This window comes from Protopterus annectens, chromosome 4.part0, assembly GCF_019279795.1.
Source record: "Protopterus annectens isolate FY-2018-M chromosome 4.part0, PAN1.0, whole genome shotgun sequence".
Lineage (NCBI taxonomy): Eukaryota > Metazoa > Chordata > Ceratodontiformes > Protopteridae > Protopterus > Protopterus annectens.
The window spans coordinates 558,571,671-558,588,254 of NC_056733.1; the positions used below are offsets into that span (position 1 = coordinate 558,571,671).

General features: G+C 37.5%; 1 protein-coding gene across 1 annotated transcript in view; it reads right to left on the reverse strand.

Annotated features, from left to right (window-relative positions):
- The window catches only part of SGSM1 (small G protein signaling modulator 1), a 1,353,076-nt gene that overhangs the window by 8,211 nt on the left and 1,328,281 nt on the right, over nt 1-16,584 (reverse strand). The window contains exon 23 of the mRNA XM_044068489.1: nt 14,973-15,140. Within this exon, the coding sequence (XP_043924424.1) occupies nt 14,973-15,140 (168 nt within the window). The remainder of the gene's footprint in view (nt 1-14,972; nt 15,141-16,584) is intronic.

Here is a 16,584-nt window from a genome sequence, read left to right on the forward strand (position 1 = left end):
CATGTGAGTTAGATTGGATTATCAGGTTGAGGGCGGACAGTAAACCTGTCCTGAATGATAAGATCCCCATTAAACCTTTATTAAAGAATAGAAGGTTGAAGATCAAATCCTAGTGTTGTGCATAGTACAGCATTGGAACATGTTTACGATCTTATTCCTTGATGATTTAAGACATGTACCTTTATTTTTTGTTACATGCTTTTAAGATTCGCAAAGGGAAGTGATGTCATTGTGATGTGGACTTTCAGGCATTTAAAAAGTGTGCCTTTTTTGTTTCTTTGTATATGGCTTGATAAAGCCCTTTTTGGGTGAAAGCGCTTGCCTATTTTCTCAATAAATCGATTTACTCTTGGATTTTACCACAATTGACCATCTTTTTGTCAGAATTTGTGGACTATTTGCTGCCGAGCTGATTTTATGCTACAACTGGTTTACAGCCTGGTTTTGCTATCCTGTGGTTTATTTACTAAAATACCAATAAGTTGCACATTATAAAAAAAAAAAAAAAAAAAAAAAAAAAATCACCCAAAGCTGCAGTCCTCCAATAATGGCTTTTGCTGTCTTCTCTATAGCTTTGATTTTCTCCTTCACTGGTATGTGACTGGAATATTTAAATTTTTTTTTTTGGTTCCCTCATTCTTTATTATTACCATAACACACCCAGTGCCCCATGTCAATGCCAGGTCTATCAGCCATTCTCCTATCCCCATGGACTATTTCCAGTATTGCTGACGCTAGTTGTGCACCTTAAGGGCATCCTGGTGGCTCGGCTATCTGTGCCTCTGTCTGCTTTTTTTTTTTTTTTGTTATATATGCTGTAACCACTTTCCTTGGCCAACTGCAATTCCCCTCTTTGGACCATGCCTCTCCTTAGGGAGCATCTCCAATGAGCACACTGCCCCCAGGATAAGCATGCTCCTCCATCCCTGCCACTAATCGAACCCAGGCTGGCTGGGCTAGAGTCAGTGCTTTATCATTTATGCCACCAGTGAGGTACAGTTCTGCCTCCCATATTTTTCCACATATCCATCATTTTCCTTTGCTATATTCAGCAGCAGACCTGGCATGTCTGACATGATTCAAATTCCTATCCTGCTGCATTTCCATGATTAGAATCATCAGTCAGCTGTCATCTGACAGCATTGCCCAGTCAGTTAAGTTATGAGCTGTGAAGCAAACTCATACTTCAGCTGGCTTTGAATTTATCAACATTTTGTAGTCTGTATGACTCCCAGCAAATCACTTAGCCAGGTCAATAGTCCTAGTTCATCTGTGCAAGTGGCATATTGATTTGTGGCAATTACGCATTTATCAAAAGATTACATACACAGCTTAATAAACACACAGTTAATGCCATATTCTCCATCACAGTTTAGAGCATCATCTATCTCTATCCCTAGCATCTCCCACTTCCAAACTGGATAACCACTCAGAGATATTTTCTCCTTCATTGGCTCTCCAAAAAAGTCTATGCCTGTTTCTTAACTGTACCTGCCAACAATGCAAATAGCTGTCAGAAGTATTAGTGGGCATCCCAAGTACACTTAGTTTCATTCCCTGAAAATTTTAAATATTACACAGACTTTATTTTGCACAAAAACAATGCTACTTGCTGAATTATACATAAGCGAAGGAAGTTGAGATGCCCACGTAATGTAATATGCGGGTTGTATGCCAAGTGGAAACCCATGTAACACTCAAAACACCTTAGAGCATACACAGCCAAATCTTGTATTCTGCATCCACCACAACACATTTCCTTTCTGGGTTCCTAAAGTAAATGCAGGCTTTGTGTGTATTACTCTAGTGAGCCATTTATAATCAGGATAAAATGCACACAGCATAATGCAGATCTGAAGGAACAGTTAAGTACAAGATAAGCAACTTGGGCATTAGTAATATGAACTGGTCAAGAAGGTATTACTCTAAGACCAGACTACTGACTGTGGCTTTAGAAATGAAAAGAAAACCTGAAAAAATGATTCTGCTAACTATAATTATTTTGTATATTCATTTTGTTGGTGATCTTACTGTGCTAGGAAAATATTTTTTTTTCTGATATCCTTCTGTTGAGTAAAGGTCTTTTCTAACATCATGATATCATGTCTCAGAGTTAGAACTTAACAAGTTTGGTTTTAATTTTTTTTTTTTTTTGGAATCAGATGTTTACAGCCAAGGTGTTGTGTTGTACTAGTCAGAAGAAGACATACCCACTTCAAGTGAAAGCAGCAAATGGTATGGAGTGCTGGAAAAAAATGTCAGACCCAGCTCAGGACTAAACACAATAACAAGGAAAGAATTCCAAGGGAACCATAAGGAAATAAATGTAACAGGTTCATAACATATAATTCAAGCAAATAAACTGGAAAAAAATAATATGGAATGGGATTTGATGGGTAACTGTTGGTCCATTGTCATTTGGTGTTACTACATGACTATTTAAATGATCAAAATATGGGGATAAAAAATGACATGAAAGCATATACTGTCTGGAAAAAAGTGACATGAAAACATACCTGTCTCAAAAAAGTGACATGGCAGCCTACTCTGTCTGGAAAAAGGAATACAGATATGTACCTTATTGATGGTTTGCAATGGTGTGTGTAATGGAGATAGGTATTGTTTCCATTATGTTTCTCATGCATGTTGATATGGATACATCCAGGTTCATACTTACTTGCATTCTGGGTCTACATATGTTACCCATGTCATCTTCTAAAGGGTGGGGGGATAATATTAATAAAAGTATGAAAAACCCTCTTGACTCTAGATGTCCACCATGTCTTTAGATTAACAGCTCAATTCCACAACATCCTGAATGTATGTGAAATCACTTGCGAAGCAGATATTTTCTAAAAGGCCTGCAACCTATGTGGCTGGAATAAATAACTAGCATACTGCTAATGACTCTCTTAGTCTAAATTATCAAAAAAATCTAAATAAACAACTTGACTCAGAGTTTTTTGTTACAATAACATAAAACTGTAATCCCATCTTTTATCTGCATGTTGTATATGTGTGCAAGGTAAACAAAAGCTCAGGTGTTCACTTTCTGATGAAGTTAGCAGATGCCATGTAGTTTCGGGTAACACACACACATTAGTTCTTTCCATTAGTAATAGTCTAAAAGTTTTTCCTAATTCTCACACACACAGAAGAACACACATTGTTTGAAGTGTAATCATGGCATTTCATGCAATGTATAGAGAATTATGATTGGGTGTCTGACTGTAACCACATTACTATGTGTGCAAGACATGGATGCCAAGAAATTTACCTCAAGAGTGAAGCTTGAGAGGTGAATCATTGCATCCATGTTCAGAGGAATGTAAGTACCCAGTCAAATGGCAGTTGGTGCAGAGGTTAAAGATGCGAGCTGTTGCACCTGTAGCACAGGCTTTGAATCCATCAGTCCACGTTTGCCTACTGTGTGACTGTACAAATCACTTAATCACACATTGCTCCCTGGTTACTCCTGAAAAGGGAGTGTGTGTCAATTGGGCCTACCTGGCTAACAAAATATAACATTATATTACAGTGGTGTTTATAAGAATGAAAGTAAGAGAGAAGAGACACAGAAAATGCTGGAAGAAATGAATAAGGGAAGACAGGAGCTGTGAATGACATGAGAGAAAAAGACATAAAAGAGGAAGAAGTAACTGAAGTGAAGCATAAGCGGATAGAAAAGATTGGTTTTGATAGAGTGTCATGCTGGAGTAAAGCCATGTAGGCTATAGCACTAGATAAGGAACAGAATGAAAAGAGACAGTCAAAAATGTAAGGAAATTGTTCCTAATGAGAATCAGGAATAACACTCAGAAGTGCATCGCACTGTGCCATGGCTCTAAGAGGGCTACAGTGCAGGGAGTTAGAAAACAGGCACTAGTCAAATGTAACAGGCAAATGTAGCTTGGGAGGGACAACGGGGTGTTGTACTGGGAGATTCATTCACACAAACCATTGTGGGTGCAAAGTAAAAAAAAAAATAGAAGTATAATGTAAGCTCAAACGTTTCTTACAAAAACAGGTCTTGTATTGGCAAAGATGGCTGCAAAGGGGAAAGGATGCCTACAGAGAGTGAATCAAACAGTAACAGGATGGTGGTAAAAGAATAAAAGAGCTCAATACAGGACAAGGCATGTAGAAATGGATGAGGGGTAGTGATATTAAATACTGACACTAGGATTAAATGGAGACGTAGCAGAGAATGAAGAGATGATGCAAGTAGTTTACAGCAAAGGCATTAGCGAAGCATGATGAAGATGTGGAATTCACTATGTGAATAGGGAGGGGGCAGTTTTCATATATTCCAATTTAAATTCAATCAGTATCTGACACCTTTGAATGTAAACTGTTTAAAGGACAGATTGCTATCAGGCACTGTTGGATTTTAGTCCAGCCTGACAGAATCAATCATTAGTAATAAGAAGACAAGTCCCAAACACATTAGAGTCCGCTCACTACTTTTAATAAAATCCACACAACAGATAACTTTAAGTGCTTTTTGTCTGCCAACAAAGCAGTCTTCTTCAGAAGTAATTGATACAAAGAATAAAACATTTAAATAGTCACTAGCACCAAAAATGCGGGATATTTAAATCATTACCTATTTAAAGATACATTAACATAAAAACAATACAAAACATACATAGTATGTGAACTTTTTTTTTTTTTTTAAATGTATAACATATTAAATCAAGATCTGAAGACCATGAATACAAACAAAAACTCACTATGATGGGAGAATAGTAACCATTTAAACAAAAAACAGACCTTAAAGTACACCTTTTACCTCTGTAAATTCTTTAATTTAAGAATAATACTGATAGAGTTAGTCTCATTTAAACCAGGAACATTACCTGCATCTAGTTTAATTTGCCACTTGAGTTCTAACTCTTCTAGTTTAAGAGTAACAGGACCTCCTTCGGTATTGTACTCCACTTTGTCAATAGCTAAAAATTTAAACTTGTGGTTCATATTTAATTGGATATGTTTAGCCAGGGCATTATCAGACTTATTGCGGCTTATTGCATACAAGTGTTCGTACATCCTATCTCGGAGTCTATGTTCTGTTTTTCCTACATAAAATGCAGGGCAATGAGTACACCTGGCTAAGTAAACTATACCTTTAGAATTACAATTAAATCTTTCCCTTAATCTATATTTATAACCAAGCACTGAAAATGCATTGGTTGTGTCAACATGCTTGCAAAAATTACAATTCTCACATTTGGACATTCCACCTAGTCTAAGGGGTTTAGAATGTTGCTTTTCTAATAAGTCCTTAAGATTCCTACCCCATTTGAAAACTATATTTGGAGAGTCGCCAAATTTGTCAAATAAGGACTGGTTACACCTGAACAGTTCCCAGTTTTTCTTTATTATTTTCACACAAAGGGTGCTATGAACACTAAATGTGGTTATAAAACCACAATGCAGTGGTTGTCCACCGTGTAGAACTGTTACACTAAGTGGAGATGGCTCAACAGTACCAGAAGTTTGCAAACTAACACCTTAAAAACATCTAGGAGCCTCTCTCTCTTATACTTTACTTCCTCTATTAATGCTTCCAACAAAGACTCAGGGTAACCCCGATGTAAAAAGAGCTTTTTCTAAAACTGACATTCTTCATGGAAGTCCTCATCCTGAGAGATGATATGTGAGGCCCTAACCAGTTGTCCTTTGACAACTGACCTCTTTTGATGAAAAGGATGGCAACTAGAGAAGTGTAAATATGTGTTAGAGTAAGTCTTTTTCCTGAATATCTTTGCTGTTCAACTGTTCATTACCCTATTCTTAGTAAGCCAAATGTCCAGATATGATACAGACTCCGATCTAAGGTTGGAAGTGAACTGTAGGAACTCAATTGACTTATTAAACCTATCGAACAGATCATAAGCCACTTTCTCGTCCCCTTTTAATAAGACGAAGATATCATCCAGATATCTGGTGTAATAAGCTAAACATTTAGAAACATTGTTGTTTTTAAGAACAAATTCGGACTCCCAGTACGCCATGACTAAATTGGCAACACTTGCTCCACAAGGGGAGCCCATAGCTAACCCCACTTTTTGCAAGTAAAATTGGTTATTAAATATAAAGAAATTAATAGAAAGAACTAGGTCAAGGAGCTCTGTCACCAAAGAGATATCTCTGCTTGAAGCATTATGCTTCAACATCATTAGTGCCACCCATTCAGTACAAATTTGGTGTGGGATGCAAGTGTATAGGTCCTTGACATCAATTGTTAAGAAATTATAACTTTCAACAAAGTCTAAGTTGTTTATTTTCATTAGAAATGTCCAGGAGTCTTTACAGACTTGTTCTTCCAATACAACATATTTCTGTAACATTGAGTCTATGACCTTAGCACAAGCATAAGTCAGGGAACCCCGACCATCAACCAAGGGCTGCATAGGTAGATTGACCAAGTCTTTATGAATTTTGGGTATACCAAAAAAAGAAGGATAAACCGGAAATAATTCAACAAGGCTTGGTCGATACGGCCCTCGATGAAAAAATCATTAATGCATCCCTTAACCAAGTTATAAGCTTTATTAACTTCAGACCTAGAACTTATTTGATATGCTTCATTACTCAATAAATGATTCATTCTGTCTATTTAGTCACTATTGTCAAAAACTACTAAGCCACCCCCTTTGTCAGGTTTGCAGACCCGGATATCTTGTGAATGTATATATTTAATGAATTCACGTTCAACCTGGTTGGTGTCTAAATTTACATTTGTTACTAAACTATGTTTAACCATGTGCCTAAAATCTAGTTCACAAAGTGACTCAAATGTCTGCAATACTGGATGAAGAGGGGGATTAAATGTACTAGATCTCCGAAACACTTGCGTCACATCTGGATTTAAATTGTTATCAAATAATATCTGAAAATTTAATTTCCTTGTAAAAAGTTTTAACTCAATAATCATTTTAAATAAATCAATCCACTGTTGTGGTACATATGTATAGCCCTTAGCTAAAAAATTCACCAACTCACAAGAAATTACACTTGAAGAAAAGTTAAACACTTTAAAATCTTCGTCTTTGTTGGATATAATAGCAGAGCCTGTTTCACATAGTAGTAAATCATTTTCGCTTTCCGAACAAGTAAGCATGATATCAGAATCATCATCCTCGACCCCCGAACATTGAGAAGTCTGACACAAAGCAACAAAAAATAGACTGGAAGAAACCTTCATTGAGGATATGTTTTCCTCACTTGTGGAATCTTCCTCATTCATTACATAAAGTTCCTGGTGACTTTGGAATTGTTCCTGTTGGTAAACTGATTCCTTTGTTGCTTTGGTCTGGCTCCTGCATGGTTGACATATTGAAAAACCTGTTGACTTGTGGTATTATTATTATTAGCCTGCTGTCTATTATTGTAATTGTAAAACACACGGGGACCCTTTTGAAGTCTCTCACTCCGTCTGACCTCAGGTACTATGGCCCCTGTAGGCCCAGAGTCATTATTACCAGACAGCAGCTCTGTATCATTAGTAGAGTTGTCACATAATATGGGCAACTGCTGCCCATTAAGCTGAATTTCCTGATTAGTGCTGGGGCTGTTGTGTTGTTCCATATCCATACCAGGTTGCCAAACCTGAGCAGGAGAGGGAGACGGGTAAGATGTACCTTGGCTATAAGCCTTACTATCCCGATCCAGTTTTTTACTTTTATTATTTTTAAGCTTGCCCATGTGTTGCTCAATGCTGGAAAAAATCCTACTGTATTTAAATTTGTACCTAACAAATTCCAAGTCATTGAGCACTTTCTTATCCAAGTCAAACACTACATTAGAAATATCTTATCTTATCTTAGAATCAATCATTGTTAATCCTTCTATGATTATAATTAAGTTCATCTTTGTAAGACTAATGAAATGGTATTATGGGTATGTTTTCTTTTGGAAGAATAAACAGATGTTGCATACATATCTTTAAAAAACTAAGGCCTTCTAATGTTCATAGGTTCATACGTGTGTACTAGGCTAATGGTCCTGGAGCCTTTACAAGCCTAGCCTATAGAAGTGCCCTGGCATCATGCCTCCCGACTTTAGTTCCCAGTGCCTCTATCAAGTAGAGCCATTGGAGTGATCCCTGGGGTGAACTTTCTATTTCCCATCCACTCATCAAGATTTCTCTTGAAGAGGGCCAGTGAGGTGCTCTGCTTGACATGTATGGGAAGTTTATTCCAGAGCATGGGCAGTTTCTGGGTTAAGAACCTGTCCCTCCAGCATGTTCGGTTGATTGTGGTAATGAGGATGAGGTCTCCGGAGAGTGTGGTGCGGAGGGATTGGGATTTCTTTAGATGTAGCATTTCTAACAGGTCAGACATGGCTTTGTAAGTCAAGCAGAGATTGCCTCTTAGACAATATGTGACAAAGAATAGCTGGAGTTTTTTTATTCTGTCCATGTAGGACATGTGTTTAAGACATAAGATCCTCTTTGTGCGGTACTTTTGTGGCCTTTCCAGCTGTTGCATGTGTCTAGTGATGTATATGCCAAATGGGGCATTATACTCCATGATTGGCCTAATGTGGGAAGAGTAGAGAGAGATGATGACTTCTTTCTTCCTGGATGCAAAACCCTTGGTAATGAGATGTGCCACATAGAAGGACTTTCTGACCACAGTGACAATGTGGTAGTTGAAGGAGAGGCTGCTGTCAACCTGTGTCCCCAGATCTTTTATAATGCCTTCAGTGTTCAGTGGGCTCCCATTGATGTGGTAATTAGTGGGAAATTAGTTTTTCCCAAAGGGGATGATGACGGATTTTTTTGGCATTAAACTTAAGGCCATGGTTTTGACCCAGTCATTGGTCTCAGTGAGGCCTTTCTGTATGATGTCTACATCACTTGGGGAGTTAATAATGGCTCCCAGCTTGCAGTCATCTGCGAACTTTGTCAGCCAGAGTCCCTCCATGTTGGTCTGGACTTCTGAGAAGTAGATGGCAAACAGGAGAGGACCCAGGACTGATCCCTGTGGGACTCCACTCGTGACTGGTCAGCAGTCTGACTTGGAGTCTGCTACTTTCACACTGTGGATTCTATTTGTGAGCCAATTTGCAACCCACCTAGTGATATAGGGGTTGATGCCTCATTTGGTCAGTTTATCAATAATTCCTGAGTGGGGAATGGAATCAAAGGCCTTGGCCAGATCAAGGAAGGCTGTATGAACTGCCTTGCCCTCATCCACAGATCTGGTGACTGACTCAAAGAAGTCAAGTAGACTGAGCAGGCATGATCTACCTTTCAGAAAACCAAATTGCATGGGATCTAGAGTTTGGAAATTCCCTCTAGCCTTGTTAATTAGGTCCATGATGATGTGCTCCATAGCCTTACATATCGGACTAAGCAGGCTAATGAGGCAATAATTCCTAGGGTCTGTAGTTGCTCCCCCTTTAGGGAGAGGGATGACTGTAGCAGTGTGCCATTCAGTAGGGACAAACCCTAAAGTGAGACTGTGATTGAACGGGGCACACAGATGTGGTGCCAGTTCACTTTGTAGTTCATGTAGAACACATTCAGGGATATTGTTGGGTCCCATGAAAGCTGTATTCTTGGCCTTGGACAATGCAGCTTTAAACTGTGCTGCAGTAATGCTGGGTGCCTGGCATTCCTCCTGTATTGTGATTGGTCCTTTGAACAGTTAATTGCGCCATTAACATCCTGTCTTTGTTATGTGCTTATACATGTTTTAATTACTCTGGCGAAACTGATGCTTGCAAACTGATACTGCCTATGGCTTAAGTAATGAATGAAAAGGATGATTGGACCTAGTCCTAGTACTTCCTCTTCCCAGATAACAAACAAATGCATAATATGTTGGGAAATGGCTTGCCATAAAGAAAAGTAGATGTTGCAGAATATAGAAATGGATGTGCTACCAGTTTGCAAAGACTTAAGCATACAATATAGCTGTTAGAGGTATAACTGGTACTAGGGTCATGAGAAGGAACAAATTATACATTTAAAAAAAGCTGGCTTAAGAAGTGAAGCAAGTTGCAATAGATTGCTGTGGAGTAAGAAAATATTGAGAGGAAAAGGAGCTGTTCAGAAGTGATAACCTCTGTATCATCACCAGTGGAAATTAAAGTCTTCAGCAGGGTCTTCAAAGGGGGTTGCAAAACAATAACTTGTTTAACATTATTACAAAAGAGTAAAAATTTGAACATGGAGCAGAAGCTAAAGACAGGATTGTAGGATGAAATAAATCTTCCAGGAAAATGCAGAAAAAAGAGAATTTTGCAGTAAAATGAAAGGAAGTAGTAGGACCAATGGAGAATAAATGGTTACTATAAAGTATGAATTTGAAAGCCAACATGGCAACATAAATATGAGAAATGATAAAAATATGCAGATGAAGGAGAAGCTAGAGTAGTGCTTGGCAGTATCAGAAATCTTAGTAAGAAAACGACTAAACTAGAGTCACAAATAGCGTAACTTGATGGAGGCATGATGGCAACAGAGCCAACATGGGCCAGTGACAGAAGACAATAGGATATGTTGGTAACAGGATGCAGGCTGTTTAAAGACAGGTACGACCAGAGAAGAGGCTGCAAGCCTGCAACATACCTAACAGAGAGAGGGAGATTAAATGAAAGGTAAAAGAAAATGAAGGGAGCACATACGTAGTTGGCAGAAAATAAAATGTCGTGGTAAAACACTTTGCAGTAACATGTTTTGGAACCAATGAGAATATTGGTACACTAACAATGTTATAGGCTAACTAGTGTGAGCACATGGAGTGAAGCAATGATCAAGATTACAAAAAAAAGTCAATGCGGAAAGAAAGGACATATAGGATTTCTAAATCTAACAGCAGTAGGCTCAGAAATCTGATCATACAAAACAGGTAGCTAGAACAGATTTGCTGAGTTGTTAGTCACAGGAAGGCTTGAGCACAAAGTAACAGCTGGGTTCTACAAAGAAAAGATCCCTGATCAAATCTTCATTGAAGTGTGAAGTGAAGAACCAAGAACTCACATTTTCATGGGCAACTGACCACACAGATTATAGACTACAGAAGGAGAAAGAGTAAAAGATCTGGGAAATTCATAACAGGAATCTAGGAAGGTGGCTCCAAGCTGAAGGAGATTGGGAGCCACGTAAAACCACAAAAATGGCAGCATGGGGAAGTGTGAAGAAAGACTTAAAATTTTCATAAAGGCAAAAAGAAAAAGACAAGTACTTTGAATGTGGAAGTAAAAAAATGGGAAAACAAAGTGCATAAAGTTATTAAAAGGAAAAAATGCAGTAGACATTAGAACAGAAAAGAATGTAGTCTTTAGATATGATAAAGACAAAGGCAGAAATGCAAACCAATTAATTGGTCTGAAAAGACTAAATGTAAGCAGGTTGAAGAAAATGCAAACTTTCTGAATAAATATTTGGTGTTTGTGCTTAGAAAGGAAGGAAAATGAAAGGCAGACGTCTAGAAAAGCAAGACACATGCCGAAAGAGGTGGGAGACATGGGCAACAGTAGCATTATAGGTAGACAAAAAGTATAAGGCATAAGGAAAAGATTATGAATTAAACAGTGAATTCAAAGACAGGTTTACCACAAGTTGATGCCATCAGTCTAATCTTTAATGAGTGCACCACAAGGAAGGTAGGAAAAGTTAACCCCGAGGCTGTGATCTGTGTAAGCTTCAGTACAGTATTTGATTTATTCCTGCATGGTAAACTTCTGGCAAAAATGAGATGGTGCTGAAGTGAGCAGCAAGATGTGCAAACAGGTAGAGAAGTGATGGGGTAGCAGCAGAGGAATGGAAACTGACAGAGCAAGACAATTTCAGCAAGTATCCTACAGGGGTTTGGAACCAGCCATACTCAATGTGTTTGCATAATACTGCATGCATATTGTCCCTTTGCAGACAACAGGGCTGGGAGAGTTGTAAAAGACAAATAAAATAAGGACATATATTTATGAAGTCATGGTCTAAAAGGAAGCTGCTGCACCCAGAAAATGAGACAGGAGAGGAATGAAAGGGTAATCATTTGAAATGCTGGGATCTGCTACAGCGAGTCCCAAAAAATGGAGAGTGAATACCTGAAAAATGGGCTAACATATACTAAGTCAGAGATGATTATTTTTCAGAATATTCCCTTTTCCTCAATGTGTGGAGTGCTCAGAGATGATATATGTAAGTGTGGTGGGAGTGTGGGGGGCTTGCCCACCACATCAGGGGTGCAGGGGGGCTTGCCTCCCTGCAGAAAAAGAAGTTTAAAGGAGAAGAGTGATCTTCGACATTCGCTCTTTTCTTGGGTTTTTGGTCTTTTTTTCGGCTTTTCAGCACTCAGTATTTTGAGCTATTTGACAACAGGGAGCTGAATATGATGCTGTAAAGTTAATAAGTTAATAAACTCAACAATACTGTAAGTCAAAGTGCCACAGAAGATAGTACTGCTGCCTTACTATGCTTAACTCTCAAGTTCAGTTCTCAGCAGGGATACCTTGGATGTGGAGTCTGCACTTTACCACTGTGCCTCTGTGGCTTTTTGACAGGTGAAGTTGGAGTCTTCTCAAATCCAAAGGCATCTTCTAGGTGTACCATTAATCCTCCAAATTGTCTGTAGGGGGTGCATGCCATGTGTCAGTAATTCTGTACGTGCATCCTTCAATAGACTGACACCCTGCCCAGAAGTAGTTTCTCTGTCTTGTATCCAATAAATGTTGGAATAAGCTCCATCTCCTGAACACATAATTTGGATTATGTGGGTAAGGGAACAATGAATGAATAAATGAAAGTAAAAGAAAATTACTTGGGACCTCTAATTACAAAATAAAAATCTCTATGATCAGACAGAAAGTCTGTTTGCAAAAGCATATCAGATATTTTGTTATGAATTGGTGGAGGGGATTGAATCTAGAGTCAGCAGCTAACAACTTTCACATCAAGCATGCATATTCACACTAACTACTTTATTCATGGATGGGAATCTGAAGTTGTATAGAATGACAGCACTAGGACAGACAGAGTCACTATGTCCAACAACCTGTAACTTTGAAAGGACATGCTGTGAATCACTGCCTACTATCTTGAATAAAACACTGAAGACTATCAAAAGGGCTGTAGTATATAACACAAGGTGTACTCTTCAGTACAAAGTACGGCTAACTAGCATTTATATTTACAAGTAGTCCAGGGGTCTACATCAGAATTTAGCAACACAATCAATTACAGAACAAACGTTTTATAATAACAACTTTACATGGATACTGCACCAATAGTGATAGTGGAAACAAAGCCTATTTGCAAACTCTGAAATGCTGTAGCTAATTTTTATTTTCCAGTTGCTAAGACACACTATAGGTCCACACTTACCTCAGTCTCTACCAATCACTAATCAGAGATCCTTTGACTGGTCCCCCAAACAGCAACAGTAAGTCCTTCTTGAAGCCTAAAAATAGCTTCTATCACTAAACAGTATTCCTCTAGGAATCAGCTGGATCTCACCTGTCTGAATGCATAGCATTGGCCATAAAACTGGATTTTATCAAAACATTGATTAGGCTTTTCAGATTTGGGAGTATTACAATAGTATATTTATCAGGTACTGTCAGAGCACAATTGGGGTATTACATGGAGTTTTGGAGGCCTTACAAAGATGATGAAAAGAAGTGTCTCAGAAGAAAATATGATTCCTCTGGGAAGCAGACACAGAGGGACAGAAAAAGCATGATTGTTAGATGAAAGGAACATGACATAACCTGGATATGAAGAGGTACTTTTTAAGAAGAGGGTGACTGACAAGTTGAACCAATTATTTATTTAACTTAGATAATTAAAAAAACTGTGGGACTGAGGAAGAAGGGGTTAGTTGCCTTAGGCTCGATTCAATTACCGGTCAGATTAAGAAGATTTATAGTCTCCTTTGGCGAGCTTATTGAAGTAAGATAATGTACCCTCACACTGTGTTAAGCCTTTCAACACTGAGCAATTATTTTCTGAATCCTGTTAAAAACAGCATGTGATTTAAATACACATTATCAAAACCGAAAAAAAGAAAACAAGTTGCATCAGTGGAAAAAGGACATGTTAACATTAAGTGATAAATGCAGGGTAAAATGCAGGCTTTCAGCAGAAATAATTCTTGATGCCCTGGTTACTCCATATACTTTCAAGATACAAATATGACAGTATAACATTACCTTGATGACTGATTTCTGTGTTTAAAATTACCTGATTATTTATTTGTAAAATTATTTAACCCATAATTATTAGGGTGGGATCCAGATGTTATGCTATGCAGCTCACTGACAGACCAACACTTTGCTGTTAGGATTCCAATAAACCAATGCTCAATATTCAGAAGAGGCGATTCAAAGGAAGCCCTCATGAATACTTAATGAAGAGAATTTGGAATAATTCCCCATACCTAGCAAGTTACTATCTCTGTCTACCCGATACTGTGGTGATGTCAGAAGGATTTTCATACACCAAGCACACACCCTTGACAAAAATATCACTGTGCATTCCAACTAACTGATATCTCCGACTCCATCCACCCATCCACAAACCTTTTTCCCATTTTTATACATGGGGTCAGGTGTCACTTCAACAGTGATTGTCATCTAGAGCCAAGGTTTACACCACTGGGTGGTTAGCCCTGCCACACTGCACTACATAATATTGAAATATGTGTATGCACTTTAGATCTGATGGGGTATATGAATTAAAACCATGTTAGACAAAAGCACTTATCTGGAAAGCAGCCAAAATACTGGGCTAAAATGAAACTAGTTTCTCTTCTCTCTACACAACATGTTTTCCATTACTTAAAAATGCAGAGAGCATTTTATACACATCAAAAATACAATACGTACATATATTTTGATCATTACTTTTAGATATTATAACTTAAGAAAACTGCTGAACATAAATACAGCTGTTACAGTAAGTGCTTTTACATGTTACATATATTATACTGACAAGTCAGATGACTTTAACAGCTTACCATTAAAGAACTTTATGATATCAGTAAAATCCATGTTGTTTTCCAAGATTATATCACGATAAACCTCTACCAAGGCCAGTGCTATGAAAAGGACAAAATGAGTGGACGAGACATGCTGTGCAGACCAGATTGTTTCCCAAACAGAGAAGACATCATCATAAACCAGTTCTGTAAAAAAAAAAAAAAAAAAAAAAAAAAAAAAAACCAGAAGACAATAAATTTGATTTATGTTATCTGTCATTCACTGCACATACAATATGTAGAGGTGAAAACTGAATAAAGGATGTAAATTCATAGAAACAAATATGAATATCTTTCTAGTGAGCTATTAGCTGATCATGTTACCAGAATGCCAAAAGAAATAAATACTGGAGGTGAATATACAATAAATGCATATAATCAAAAAGCAGTTAATGGGGCGTGGCCAAGGATGAACACAGGATAGCAGCAGATTTCTTCAGCTCCACCAATTTCACTGCACTGACAGGAATTAATTACTTAAAAAATTAATTTATGAAGTAATTTTCTTTCTAAATATGTTTGTTTTATATAGTTCTTGAACTATATCTAAAAAAGAAAGGAAATTTTAACAATATTCCTGTCAGAAATCACTTTGGAAATTTTCCTGTCAGTTTATCAGTTTGAAATGAGTTCCAGTAAGACAAATTCTCAAGACTCCAGCATCAAGAAAGAACTTCAGTCTCTGATAACTACAATTCAGCAACTTACTGCTAAGATGGATAAACTGGATATTAAAATTGATACCTTCATAGAAAAAAACTACAAAACAAATAGACTTGTTACATATAGACTTGCAACAACAGAAGATCCAGATGACAGGCATAGAAGAGGCTGTAAATGACATGGAAAATAGAATCCAAGAAGAGGAAATCAACATTGAGTTTCTGCTGAAACAAAATACACATCTACAAACAAAGCTTGATGACCTGGAAAATAGATCTAGGCGCAATAACATTAGGATTTTTGGACTGACAGAAAATATTGAAGGTAACAATATTACTTCTTTTTTAGCAACATGGCTCCCTAAAACTTTAGACTTACCAGAAGCATTCTCTTTTGGTATCGAAAGAGCCCATAGATCTATAGCTAATACTAAATCTAACAAAAAGTATCCTAGATCAGTTATAGTTAGATTTCTATCATCTTTTGATAAAGAGATGGTTCTTAAATCTGCTTGGGCTAAAGCTCCTGTTAAAATTGATGAGACAACTGTGTGTTTTGATAATGACTATTCTTCCTTGGTAATAACTAAAAGAAAAGTCTTTCTGCCATTAATAAAGGAGCTCAAAAAAGCACAGTTTAAAACCTACCTTCTGTTTCCTGCCAAGCTAAAAATCTTCCTTCCTGATGGTCCTAAAATTTTTGATGACTAAGACTCTGCATTGTTGTTTATCAAAAAAAAATAAGATTCTGGATAAAATAGAGGAAATGGAATGGGCTAGTCCTTCATTAAAGAGGTTGGCAACTGAAACTTCGTGGAAGGCTTCAGAGAAGAAGAAGAGACTAAAAAACAAATGACATGTTCTTTTTTTTTTTCTATCACTTTAATTTTCTTCATTATTAATTTTTTTAAATATAGTTTCTACATCTT